Below are 14,659 nucleotides of genomic sequence, written 5' to 3' on the forward strand. Positions count from 1 at the left end.
CATGTTCACAGAATATCACCTCTTTTGATATTAATCACTTTAACACTGTGTTGTTTCAGCAGTCTGGCTTCTGAAGAACCAGTGGTTAGATTGGATTCTGAGCTCCTCTGCTTCCCTATGTCTCACACAGCCGACATCTGTTTTGGGCACTGGGTGTTGGATTTTCCTGCAGGACCTTATACCACTGATGTTACTGATACTAACATTTGGGGGTACTTTTTCATCTTTCCAGTTCTGTAGGCAGGATGAGATGAAAATTTAACTTTTAATTTTAAATTATTTTATGTGTAGATATATTTTTGCCTGCTTCAATGTTTGTGCTCCACAGGCATGCAGAAACCAGAAGAGGGCATTAGCTTCCCTGGAAGGGTGCTAGAAATTGAACCCTGTGTTCTCAGGAAGAGCAGCCAGTAGTCTTTTCTCTGAGCCATCTCTCCAGCCTCTGGAATAGGAATTTAACGCAGCCATATTATGTTAAAGAGCAATACTGGTCTGTAGTCCCAGGTTCAAACTGTATGCTCGATCACCAATGTCTCAAGGCTATGACATTTGATTCTGCCCCTGGTCTAAACTCGAGTTCACAATAATGCTATAACAGCCAACTCTAGCAAGCAAAAGCCCCAGCATGTCCTTGAATTGCCCCTCCAGCATATTTTGTTGTCTAGAAGGGGCTATTTCACTTTAACCCTTTTCATCTGTCACTGAAGACATATCTTGATCTGTGAGCTTCTTAGAAATCAATGTTCTAATTAGAACACAGTAGCTAATCTTGCCGAATGCTAATAAGTGAGAATTGTGATTTATCTAGCAAAGGGGGCAGCACTCAGCATTAACAATTAAAAAGTCTGTAGGGAAGAGGGCTATTTATTTCTTACTCTCCTCCCAAGCTGATTGGGTTCAGCTTTAAGCTATTAGTAGCCTTCTATTTAATGGTTATCTATCTGGAAATCATACATCAGAGCTACAGTTTAGGGACTTTTATCTCTGAGATCCATAAACTCTATTTTACTTCTCAAAGATAACATACCACCTCTCCACAAAGACCAAGGCATATCATAGACACTGACGGTGTTCCGACATAGCAGGCACACATTTCCTGATTTTTAATTCACCTGCAAGGACAAGCACTGGTCAAGAATAGGGCCTGAGGAGTTGGCTGAAGTAAGTTCACATCAAAGCCTTGAGCTTGCTGGTAGAGGTCTTTAAGAAACTTGAATGCTCTCCTCCTCCTCCTCCTCCTCCTCCTCCTCCTCCTCCTCCTCCTCCTCCTCCTCCTCCTCCTCCTCCTCCTCCTCCTCCTCCTCCTCCTTCTTCTTCTTCTTCTTCTTCTTCTTCTTCTTCTTCTTCTTCTTCTTCTTCTTCTTCTTCTTCTTCTTTTTCTTCATTCAATGCATTAACTAAGTACTGACCAGGAGTCTTCATTCTAGCCTGACTGGACACAGAGTCAAAGGTGGAAATAGCATTTCATTCAGTCATGACTACTTATGTGATAACCATACAAAGGTTCCTAAGCTTATCCTATTACCTCATGACATCACACAGCTATTCATCTTTGCATGACTTTTTGAATGGCATGCCTGCTACCAAACTCCAAACGACAGGACCACCCTCCAACCGATTCTCCTCTCCTTTGACCCTCCATTCTAGCTGTGTGTGTGCTTCTCTCTTCATCATCATGTCAAAATGCACTTCAATGTGCTTGGCTTCACCTTATGCATATTCAATGTCCAGTGCCCACATGGATGTTGAATATAGACCTGATTATTGAATAATTTTGGAGCACCAGCTCTTTCTTTATTCAGACTTGCTGGAATTTAGAAAGACACATTTCCACATATTTAATCTTTGCCTTCAGAGAACTCTTGAAGCATTTCAGAATAAGAGTCCTTTCCAACCAAGGAGAGCAGGCCAAATGGAGAAGTCTGGAAGGTTGCTGAGGCTGCCGATACATAGAAACTTACCATACTTTCATATCTCTTCTATGGCTTCCATAAGCTAATCTCCCAGCTTCAGGGCCTGTATTTGGCATGGATAGCTAACTAATGTCTTCTCACTAGTATGGGAGGAGCTTGATATTATGCATTTCTGATGAGTGCAGAGAACATCATTACTGGTGTTCACAACAATACTCAGAGTGTGTTCACAAACCACACTCTGAGTATTCACAATCACTGTCATGCCAGTTATGAGGCAGCACCCAATTTGAAAAGAATTCCCACTGTGGCTCACCTGGATGCTGACCGCAATTAAACTGACCAAAGTTCCATTCAAAGAGGTAGATCCACCAGTGCCCAGGAAAAAATGCAACCGTCCAGGCATTGTTTTATTTCCTAAACACCAACTGTCTTTGCCCCTGCACATCAGGTATACTAGATGTTTCTATTCTAGTATCAAGTGTATATCGAGGATTTCCCAAATATTATAGATTGCCAGTATCAGCTTAAGTCTCATCTCTACTAAGATCTCAGACCCCCTAGGTAATATAATTATAAAACTAGGAGCTGAGATGTAATTCAATGGTAAAATACTTGCCTAGCACAAGGCCTTGGTTTAATCACCAACTCAAATATATATGCATATACATGTACATCAATCACTTTAAACGATCTCTAAAGAATATTTTTACTTTAGGTATTGTGTATGTTCAGCATATGTATATTACTGTATATATAAATATTGGAGGCGCACATGTACAGGTAGAGGACAGATATCAGGTATCCTGCTGTGTCTCTCCTTGAACCGTTGAGAAAGGATCTCAAAGAGCTGCAGCCAGAAAGACTCTGCAGTTCTTCTGATTCTGTCACCCGCAATACTGGCCATTTCCAAATTTTAACATGGGTGCTGGGGATTTGAACTCAAGTCTTTATGCTTATGCAGCAAGTGTTCTTATCCACTGAACTATCCCCTAAGCCTGAAGAGTATTTCTTTAGTGAACTTTTTTAAAAAGTACCTACAGTGCCTATGGGAATCTATTTTCCCATTGACTTGTAATGATGCCTTTGGCAATTGGCATTAACCTTTGCAGTTCATGAACACTCACTATGTATCACAAAAGTGAAAGTGCTCCCACCATTGACTTTCCATTTGTCAGTTGAATTCACCTTTTACCGACATAAGAGTCCCTCCTAGCTTCTCCTCTTGCAGCCTTTCTCCTGTCTTCCCCATGTCATTCTGGGCCAAACCAAGTACCTGATATGGATCTTTTTCAAATCAAATTGAGAAGACTCTTTCTACTCATCATTCAACTACTCAACTAGTCTTGGTTCTAAGACTTCCCTTTGCACAGTCTGGTCTTGCATTATTACCCTTGGTGATAACATGATCAATTGAACAGGAATAGGAAGTTTTTTCCCCAAGCAGGACTCACACGGTGGTAAAAGAACCCCAGCTTTCCCCACACCAATCTTCTAAATGACCTTTTATTTTTTCTCACCTCTCATGGCCTCATATAGGTGAATGCCAAGGATGATGAAGGTGTTCTTGTTGGATCATGGGACAATGTCTATGCCTACGGCATCCCTCCATCAGCCTGGACAGGAAGTGTTGACATTCTACTAGAATACAGAAGCTCAGAAACACCAGTCCGATATGGCCAGTGTTGGGTTTTTGCTGGTGTCTTTAACACATGTAAGTGTCCAGTAGAGTAATGATTTTTAACGTAACAGAAATTTCACTTCAAATCACTTTATCTATAAGCTGGCAAGGAAACTTAACAGCTCCCATTGGCTCTATAGAATTTATGGGTGACTATTCTGGGATGTAGTCAATGCATAATTAAATTGTGCTGGGCCAAATATGCTCACATGTCTCTGACTCCAGAGTCCTTATGGGAAGAATGATAGACTGCTTCCTACATGATCCATCATCTGACACCTAGAGCAATGAAGGGTTGGAGGGGCTAAGGACGGAAGTAGGGAAAGCATGAGCCATTTTAAGCATTTCTTTTAAAGATTAAAGAACTAAAATAATAAAGAATAAGGAAAAATAAATTCTAATTTTTCTTTCTTGAAATGTTATATAAATACACTTATTTGTTATTGATGAGATGTTTTGTAAGTTCTTAAAAGCTTGTCCTAGATATGAAAGGAATAGTTAGGTCATCCCATCTTCTTCTTCATCCGTAAGTCTCAGGGGAGCCTGGTCAGTTGGGTATCAGTAGCCGGTGAGCATCTTCACCTTCCCAACTTAGTCCACCCAATGTCCATCTGCCCAGAAAAACAGATGGGAACAGAATAATTCTCTTCAATCTTGTGTATCATTTTACCAAATGGCACTTGCCTTCATCAGCCCAGGCAATGTTACAGTTAATTCAGTGGCTATTTTAAAAGGCCATTCATTTCACTGTGTCCTCGCCATCAGTAATGATTTTCATTCACACAGCACTCCTCCTGCCTCGCAGAAACATTAAATTCAAGTCAGAGTGTCCTTTCTGCCTGCTCATTAATAAACAGTGCTTTGCTTAGTTAGCATTTTAAAATAAAATTTTCAAAGAAATGAGAGTCTGGGGGCTATAGGCTTGGGAAAGGACAGGTTTTTTAAAATATGAATGTGAGACACACCTATTTTAACACAAAGTTGTCACAGTGTAGGACCAAGTCCTGTTCCACCTGAACAGAAATGACATTTTTCTTTCATTTGTTGTGACTTCCTATGGCACAACCTGAGTACGTTTATTTTCCGAGCCCTTTGACTGTATTCAAGGACTAAAGGCGTGTTCATTTCCTGGGAGCAGTCATCTTTCTGGGAGGCTGCTCCTGTCAGACAGAAGTCTGAGCTTCCTGGTGGCTGAGGGTTAGAAAGCATCTCTGGATACTTGGGACTTTTAAGCCAAGGCACCACAGAGAGGACGCCACTTCCCTAAGCTCATTCCAGGAAACCATAAAAAGCCCCAGTCCTTCACACACCTGAAATTTCACTGCCTTACCTCAATAGCTTTGGGTTTAGAACCAGATAAAATGCTGAAACCTTACATCCATGTATGCTATTTGCATAAAGGATGCTCTCTGTGCTTAACGACAGGCTTTGATGGCAAATTAAGCAAGGATGGATCTCGACTATACCATAGAGAGATTGCAATAGAAGCAAATCAGAAAGGAAAGTTGGTGGTAAGAGGAGCTGGTACCACAAAGTCAGCCTTTACATGGGAGCAAGTCTCCTTAAGTAATAATGTGTTCGAATGCCCAGAAATTCACAATAGGATTAACCAGAAATAGAAACTGGGTGTCAGTCATTATACCAGTGACTAGAGGCTGCAGAGGAATGTAGAAGGGAGAAGCCAGTGGTGGCTGTCACCCTGTTGTTTGGTGCTTGAGGCCAAGTCACTTGAAGGACAGGACACTTCTATTAAACTCACATTTGTACATCCAAGGTTGTCCTGTTGAAAGGGCTGGATAGTCTTTATTTTAAAAAATGCTAAATTATTCCTATGGAGAGGGGGGAAAAAGAGCAAGCCAAGTCATTAATCTTAAAATTGTCAGCTGAATTATTTCCAATGAGCCCTGATGTCTGGTATCCTGGGAGTCAGAAAGGGCACTCGGATTAAGCTTAATCAATAGGTGCATATGGCAAGAGAGGCACCCAGGTAATTTATTATCTAACAACTAAAATGACTCAGTGGTGTCACCCTGCATAGAGTGGTGCAGGAGAAATTTCATCCAGAAGTAGCGTGTCCCACTGAGAACCAGCCCTATACAATCCTACCTTGGGATAGGCTTCCAGGAGCATGCCCCCTTAAGAGGGTTGAATCACTGATACTTTGATGAACTTGTGGTTAGGACTAAACAATTAACATGGGGTTATTGGATTTCTGTTAGAAATGATTTTGTTGGCATTGTCTGTTGTTCCCAAGAGTCTGACAACATGGTCTCTCTCCAGCCCTCTGGGGACTGAACAAGCCACACTTCCTCAATGTGGAACATCTGAGGAAGGGGCCTCCTCATACTGGGTAGGAAGAAAGGTCCACAGAATAAAAGGATTTTTCACTGTATTTTTATATGGGTTTTGCCTCACATGATTGTTGTCACCTACAGTTTTAAGATGCCTTGGAATCCCTGCACGGGTCATTACCAATTACTTCTCGGCCCACGACAATGATGCCAATCTGCAAATGGACATCTTCCTGGAAGAAGATGGGAATGTGAGCTCCAAACTCACCAAGGATTCGGTGTGGTGAGTTTGACTTCCAATGTAATGAGCTGGTGTCAAGTAAGAGGGTCATTCCATGTGTACTACAATGCAGACACTGCCAAGTGTCTCTCTCCTCTATATTTATTTCAGTTTCATAGGTATAACTATCTTATTTTCACACAATTTCATTTTAAGTGCTGAATGGCAACTATTATTGAGTAGACAATTTGGGCCCTAGTGATAAAAGTCAATCATGGATCTGTATGGGAACAATCATTAAAGCCAGCCACGAGCACAGCTAATGGACATGCCTCGGTTGGTTCCTCTATAGCACATGATGAATACTCTGGTTGATGTGGATTGCAGCCAGCATTCACATCTGCCCAAAATCGCCTATGCACCAGTTTATGTGTCTGTACAATCTTACCTGTCCTAATAGTTTTAATCAGATGAGTGACACAAGACTGCAGTTGTGGAAGCTGAGGCCCAAACAGATTTGTATCACGGTCACATATCTTGTAAAGTGGCAATAGACTTCTTCAATTCTTCACCCCACATATTTTTACTTCTGAAATACAGAATGACTCTTTGAGGATAGGGTTAAACCTGACCTTGACTGTGTGCCCAGCTTTCATTTAAAGATCAAGATGAGGAAAATGTGACATCACTTCCAAACACCAATGCCATGCATCTTTTACCATTTAGTGCAGTACCAGAAGCTGGCCATCTTATAGGGAATGTAAGAGCCCAAAGATGTTGTTGTTTGTGGAGATCCCACCAGTCCAATGTGGCACACTGACATGAGGAGAAATTCCTCTGAATCCAAATGAAGGGATATTTAGGAAACTATATGTGGAGTGAAATTGGGACATAATTTGAGCAGTCACCAAGCATTAACTGGGTGAAATTTCCCAGGCAAAATTGTGTCCTGTATAATTAGTTGTTCCTCGCGAGTTATGAAACTAAAGCAGTGTCTATTGTAAAAGCACCCAACTGGGGGTAGTGGGAAGTTACAAGTGCATCTTAAGAAAGCAAAAGTGAGAAGTGCCTGAAAAACCTGTACTGTGGGCATGGATTGGCTTTGGGGGCAGCTTTCACTCACCAGGCCCTGTAAGTGGCCACTGGAGGATGCTGAAAGGAGGAAATGGCTGGAGTGGCCCCAACTCACAGCAGCAGGTTACTATGGATAAAATATAAAGCCTCTTGTTTGAAGGAGTTGAGATAGGGTGCTGGAGGGCATGGGCTGGACAAAGCCTAGCCCACGGAAACTCAACAGCAATTTAAAGAACCATTTAAACCTGTAGAATTACAGCTCACAGCCCTGCCTGTCTGGAATGGCCAAAACAGACCAAAACATCAGCCCCTAAAGCCCACTGTCAATGGTAATGGTAGAAAGAGAAGGATTTTGGTTTTGTTTTCTCTGCATCACGACCACACACACACACACACACACAGAGAGAGAGAGAGAGAGAGAGAGAGAGAGAGAGAGTCCCTTTATGTAGGCAGCATCAGTCTCCTAGTTTCTTGATGCAAATATCCCCATGTTAGGTCCCTATGAGGAACCTGCCATAGAGTATAATGAAATCCTAAATACAGCTGGTATAAAGCCATGTAGTGACTTTCTGACATCTTGTTCTGAATTTTGTTCCCTCCCTCAGAGTCTTCCTATACTCCCCCTAGCACATAAGACCTGGATCCTGGCCTGGTCATCAACATCCTGTGTGTAACCAGTGCTCTGGATTATTCTGCCCTCTCTTGATGAGGCTTGGTGGAGTTTATGTATGGTGACTAGGCACCTCACTGATAGAGGTCTGTGCTACCCCAATTTGAGACATGCCCAGACTCCAAGGACAGGGACAGAAAGTCTCAGTGTCTTGGCTCTACTGAAGGCCAGCTGTGTGACCTTGAGCAAGGCAGAGTTTCTCTGTGCCTCTTTCCTCTTCTAAAGTAGAGATGACAGAAATCCCTGTTTCACTCAGTACAGAGCTGAGTGTAGCAGGTGCCTAATGAGCGCTGGCTGCCGGGATCGCCTTCTTTATTAGATGCACAGCTGGAGTCTCGGGGAGGCAATATGTTGCCATCCTCCTGAGTACCTTGAGAAACTCAGAAGAGAGGGGTGCCCAGTGTCCTGAGATGACTGATACTCTTGTGACTTGGGGGTATTTTAAAAGAAATGGCAGACACTTGTCAGGCCTACACAATCACTGGTACGCTTTATAAACTATGTGTGTTCTAAGAAGCCAGACTGTGTCAAGGACTCTCCTTGCTTGAGGGGTTGGTGGAAGCTCTCCAGGACACATCAACCAGAATGTGGACATCACAGAGAGAGAGAGAGAGAGAGAGAGAGACAGAGAGAGAGAGACAGAGACAGAGAGATAGAGACAGAGAGACAGAGACAGAGAGACAGAGACAGAGAGACAGAGACAGAGAGACAGAGACAGAGAGACAGAGAGAGACAGAGACAGAGACAGACAGAGAGAGAGAGACAGAGAGAGAGAGAGACAGAGAGAGACAGAGAGAAACAGAGACAGAGACAGACAGAGACAGAGACAGAGAAACAGGGGGGACAGACAGACAGACAGATGACAAGCTTCATGTTAAGCTATTATTTGATGTTTGGTATTGAGGAAATGATGTCATTTCTCTGAGTTTCGGGGCATCATCCCAGGAACTACCATTTCGGGTGACTGAAAAGTAATTAAAGGAGACCATCCACACAAAGCACAGATTGGCCATGTCTAACCAGAAATAGTACACAAATCCAGAATTTCATGTATGCATATAGATAATTCCGTGTCCCCTCTCACGTGAGACTCACAAACACAATGACATATGCAGAATCACCTTCTGAGTGTAGGTGAGATGTGTATGACACATAGGTCAAGTTCAAGCCAAGATTTGGGTTCCAGCTCAAAGATACCTAATTAGGTGCATGAAAAGGTTCCGAAATGTGAAAAGATCCAGGACAGTCTGGTGCTGGTATCGCGTTCTCAGTCTGTACCAACAAATGGCAGCTCTGACGCTGATTACAGCAATGCTTGTCAGTGGTGGGAAGAAAGGCTTATCTGGGGCTTGGGGGTGAGAAACTCTTGCTAGGCAGAGGCTCAAGCATGGGTAGAAATGGTTGCTGGACCTAGGCTGGCTACCCAGAGGTCACTCTTGGCGTAGTTGTTTGTTGCAGTTCTGAGGAGAAATGGCTCTCACCCAGCCCCATGGATTTACCTCCCTCAGTAGGCTCCACTGCTTCCAGCAAAAGATCCTACCCCACCTGGCTCCTCACACTTCGGTCCCATTATTCACAGTCTGTGCTAAGCTGATCTGTCCATTTAGGTCTCAACGACCCAGGACATCTCCCCTTTCAGAATCCAGCCAGGTTTATGAGTCCCCAAAGAGGAGGCAAACAAGCAGGGCTTTCCAGAGTTCTGGCTCAGTCACATGCAAAGGGCTGTGACATGGAGCACCAAGGACAGGAAGCTTAGCTTCTATGTCTGTTTGCTGTCTTAGGTCCCTTTGGTAGATAGTCACCTTTGGGAGTATCTGAAGAGTGTGAAGCATCTCCCATAGTGGTGAGTCATTGCAGGCAGTTTGCTGAAGTGGCTGACGTAGCATTTCACTACTGGACTATGGAGCTATGAGGGCCTCTCTAAGAGAGACTCAGCCCATGCTTAGCAGACATAACAGTTTCATTGTGCCTTATAAGAGCGTTTGGCCACCTCATTATTTGCAGGTCACATTGGAGTGGGGAAACAATTTTAAAAGACAGCGATGGTGGCACTTACAGGGTCATGAGAGATGCTTCACAGCAGGGCTTCCCTCCTGCTTGGTACAAATATTTCCCTGTGTCCCTTGGATGGACTGAAGGGAGTCTACTTAAATGACTCTGGGTGCGAAACTCTATCCTTTACTTGTTCCCGTAAGAATTCAGCTCCCATTAGGTAAGCACGATTCTCTCTCTCTCTCTCTCTCTCTCTCTCTCTCTCTCTCTCTCTCTATCTATCTCTATCTATCTCTATCTATCTCTATCTCTATCTCTATCTCTCTCTGTCATGCATTCAGCAGCAAGCAAAATATGGAGCAAATGTAAACAATTTCTTTTGGAAAAACAGCAAAATGCTAACCAGACTGAATATATATATATTCAGTGGGAAGCAGAGAGACTGAAGGAAGTTTCATTCTATATATCCTAAGTTATATACACACACACTGTGCAAAGCAGTATGACTTGATCTGCCTTTAATTACCTGGATAACCTTGGCAAGTTGCTCGTCATCTCAAGACCTTTACATTCTCATATGCAAATGTAATACCTCAGTATTAATGAGTTATAGAGTCCTTCCCAGCTTCAAAAATAGCTTCATTTTTAATAAGGAAGGCAGTTCTTCCATCCAGACCTTTCCCGTATAGTTCAGCGTTTTCTGTCACTTGCTTGGCATGAAGGCTGCAAGCACACACAGGGCCAGGCTGTGGCCAGCCTACTCACACCTAGGAGCGTCCACATGAACTGGCTTCACATCAGTTCCCTGGAGGAAAGAAACAGAGCAGAGGGATCTCAAGAGTAGATTGCGATCGGTTAGCCAGCTCCATTGTATCTAAAACAGGAAAAGAAAAAGGAAAGAAAAAACAAACCTTTCTTCAATCCTTTCTAGAAAGACTGCGGTTGTTATTGCCTGTGTTTTTGACCTCAAATGCAAATCTTTCTGTGCAGTGGAAGTGTTCATCACAAAGCGCTGGCAAAGCAGAATCTCCCGGTCTCTCATCTGAAGGCTCATCCTTCTATCGTTCTAGTGCCCACTGCCCCCTGTATGATGCTCTATACACCACGAGCACATTTTTAAAATTGGCCACACCTCCTTTACATTAGCTTAGCTGTGCTGTATATGCCTATGAGTTGGATTTGTATACTGCTGAATCATCTTCAGTTTCAATCACTGTGGGAAATAAGAGTGATCTGAAAATAAACTCCAAATAAGATCGTAGAGAAGAAGAATCCTGAATATAGACTGAACTGCTTAAAGATGTTGGAGGGCTTGTAAAATTATCTCACCATGCATCCAAGTTAGTAATTCTGACACTGTATCCGAGCTGTTTGTTTTCAAGCATTATCTTCTCGTCCATATTTTTGGCCAACTCACTCTGATGACTACCAGCAGGAGCTAGCCCATGAGCTCCACCATTTGCAGACTGGGAATTAATGCTAAGCATGTACCAGCATGTTCAAGAAAGGACTCACAGTTACTTACAAATGTACCTCTAAAGAATAAAACACTGAGGGTCACTTTCTGTCCCAGTCAGTACGTGTCAGGCTAAATTACAGCACCAAGGGTCTACACTGAGAGTGCCTTTGTTTTATAGGTAGGGTATCATTATTGAGATATAACTCAGAGATATAACTCAGAGATATAAAACCTGCTCTTTTGAAGTACACAAATCAGTATTTTTACCCTCTTGAGCCTCATTTACCTGGCATATTTTCATCAATCTTAAAAGAAACGTTCTCATTTCTCCAGCCCCTGATGGCTGCTCACGTTCTCTCTTCCATCACAGTGAATGATATGTACACTTCACATACATGGAATCATACACTGTGTGGCCTTTGCTGTCTGGCTCCCTCCACAGAGCATGCTTCTCACAGCTCATCCATGTTGGAGCATGTGCCACGACACATTCCTTTTCCCAATGAATGGCACTTCTCTGTGTGGACAAAGCATGTTTTCTTTCGTGGTTCCTCCGCTATCCATTAGAATTGCTTCTGCTTGCTATGAACAATCCACTCTGCTCAGCCATTTAAAACTCTTTGTGAGAGTATATGTTTCTGCTTTTCTTAGAATAAACATAGTTAGGGTAGCTTGGTCATATGGTGACTTTACATTTAACCATTTGAGAAAATGCCAAACTTTTTTCCGAATCAGCTCCACCGAATCTACCAGCGGAGCATGAGGCTGCAGACTTCTCCATATCCTTCCTTGCCCAGGTGATAATTTTCCTGGGCTCTATTTCATTTTAAAATTGTTACAGACTTTCTAGTGAACATGGGCAGTTTGGTAGATTAAATGTCCACTCCTCTGTGGGCTGATGATACGGAATGACTTATGTCTCTTCTACTATTTTGGGGTTTTTCTGTTGTTGTTTTTTAAATAGCTTTTCAAACTCCTGTCCAATTTTAAAATTGAGCTGTCAGTCACCACACTGTAGCTGTTAGTTACATGTTCTGGATGCAAAAAAACAAAAAAGAATTTCTCTAATCTCTGGGCTGTCTTTTTCACATCATTAATGATCTGTTTCAAAACAGAAAATGGCTTATTTTTATCAAAACCATTTTATAATTTTCTCTTTAGTTGCTTATACTTTTATTACCACATGTAAAAGATCATGCAGTCAAGTCAAGGTCACAAACACCTGCTTCTCTGTTTTCCTTTTGAGTTTTCTAAATTTAGATCTTATGCATGGATCTAGGACTTATTTTAAATTAACTTCTTAAAGGAAAAATAAAAGTGAGGGGTAAGTTGCTATAGCTGCTTCTAGCTGTTGTGGAAAACTGTAGGCTATGGGTAGATGGGTAGAGCTGTCTATATAAGTGAACACTGCGTCAGATGAGGAAGAACAAACCCTGAGTTGGAAACTTTTTAAGAAGTTTCTAGAAAATATAGAAATATAACAATGGGAGTTGGAGGATCCTTGAAGGAGATCAACCTGTTTACTTCTCATCCCTAAGCTGTAAACTTCCACAGCCACTGAGGCTGTTTTCAAGACTGCCATGGATATAGGGAGAGGGAGGGGAAAATAAATAAAACCGAGCACAGATCAGAGCTCTTATGGAGACTGACATGACTTCCTTGAATAAATACCACTCAGGTTGTTGCAAGTCTTAACGTTCATTTCTAGAATTCTAGAAAAACTGGTCTGATGTTTTATCTCTTGGTGCCTTTCTACCATTGCGAAAGTGCTTCCTAAAGTGTGTGTGTGTGTGTGTGTGTGTGTGTGTGTGTGTGTGTGTGTATATATATATATATATATATATATATATATATATATTCATTCATGGGTATTTATCTTGCATGAATGTCAGGAACCAAAAGAGGTCATTAGATCCCCTAGAACTGTAGTTACAGATATTTAAGAATTGCCATACATGTGTTGGAACCCAAACCCAGATCTTCTGGAAGAACAGCCACTGCTCTTAACCACTGAGCCATCTCTCCAGCCCTCCCAAAGTCTATTCCTGACACTACTTAGATGGATCCAAATGGAGGAATCCATCAGACCTTCAAAGGGGTTATATTGTATAGAGATATTTTTACCACCTAATTTAGTTTCCTCTACATATATACTTCGAAATATGTAATGCACAGTAATGAGTCATTTAATGGTAGGATCAGGGAGAACACTTACATAAGCTTAGACACTGTAGGGCAATCAGCTGAAGTGGCCTTGTAGAGCAATCAGGCATAGGAATGAGATCTCTGCAGCTGCTGCTGGTGTAAAACAATGTACTATTTTACAGTAAATTTTAACCTTTTTTTATTTCTTCTTCGAGATTGTCCGGGAGAAGTGAAGGCCAACTCCTCCCTGACAACCTTTCCCACACCCACCTCCCAACTTCTCTCCTTTTTAAATTTGTAACAGCATCCTGAGTCCAGTTAGTGCTGCCTGCATGCTCATGTGCATGGGGCAGCATCCATTGGACCTGGGAAGCCTCACAGCTACATTTGAACAAAATTGGCTCCCCCTCCCTCAGCAGCCATCATTTCCCAATAGCATCTAAGTTCAGGGTGGGGCTCCTCCCCATTTTGTTGGAATATCCACTGGCTTGGGGAGGACTTGTGCAGGCAATCATGGCTGCTATGACATCACAAGGACACCTACTTCTCATCTACTGTCGATGAGACACTGTTTGCAGCATTTTCTCCCAGCATCTGTCTCTTAAAATCTTTCCTCCACTCCTGTTTTTCAAGATGTTCCCTGACCTTATGGAGGTGGGGATTCTGATGTAGATTTCCTATATAGGACCAAACACTCCATAGTCTCTATACTTGGTCCAATTGTGAGTTTCTGTATCAGTTGTTATCCTCTGCAAAAGGAAGCTTCTCTGGTAAGGGCTGAACACCATTAATTTATGGGTACAAACGTTAAGTATTTAGAAGACAGTTTGATACTGTGCCCAGTAAGCAAAATAATAATAGTATGTATTCCCTTAGGGTAGAGGACTGCAGCCACAGGTTCTCTGCCAGGTGTACAATACCAAGCATGAATTCAGCCCTGTGGGATTGGTCTTAAAAATCAATCAGAAAGTAGATGGTTACCTCAATAACAATCATTCCGCTGTTAAGTAAGTGAGCAGATCTTTGCAGGCTAGATATTTTATTAGAATTTTCAGTGTTCATCACTGAGTAAGACTGTTGACGTACCCCCGCCCTCAGCAGCCACACAGCACATTCCGGTACTACAAAAGCTGAGCAGCCATGGAAGAAGGTTCCAAGTCAGTGCCCGCTTTATTTTGCCATGTCCTGTGACCACATTGAGTAGTACCTTCTCA

General features: G+C 42.4%; 1 protein-coding gene across 2 annotated transcripts in view; it reads left to right on the top strand.

The window, feature by feature from the left end:
• F13a1 (coagulation factor XIII A chain) overlaps positions 1–14,659 on the top strand; it is a 187,084-nt gene that overhangs the window by 101,996 nt on the left and 70,429 nt on the right. For both annotated transcript variants that reach the window (XM_029484978.2, XM_021180809.3), the window contains exons 7-8: positions 3,453–3,627; positions 6,030–6,168. In XM_029484978.2, the coding sequence (XP_029340838.1) occupies positions 3,453–3,627; positions 6,030–6,168 (314 nt within the window). The remainder of the gene's footprint in view (positions 1–3,452; positions 3,628–6,029; positions 6,169–14,659) is intronic.

The sequence above is a fragment of the Mus caroli genome, unplaced genomic scaffold (assembly GCF_978045245.1).
Source record: "Mus caroli unplaced genomic scaffold, Mus_caroli_1 scaffold_15, whole genome shotgun sequence".
Taxonomy (NCBI): Eukaryota; Metazoa; Chordata; class Mammalia; order Rodentia; family Muridae; genus Mus; species Mus caroli.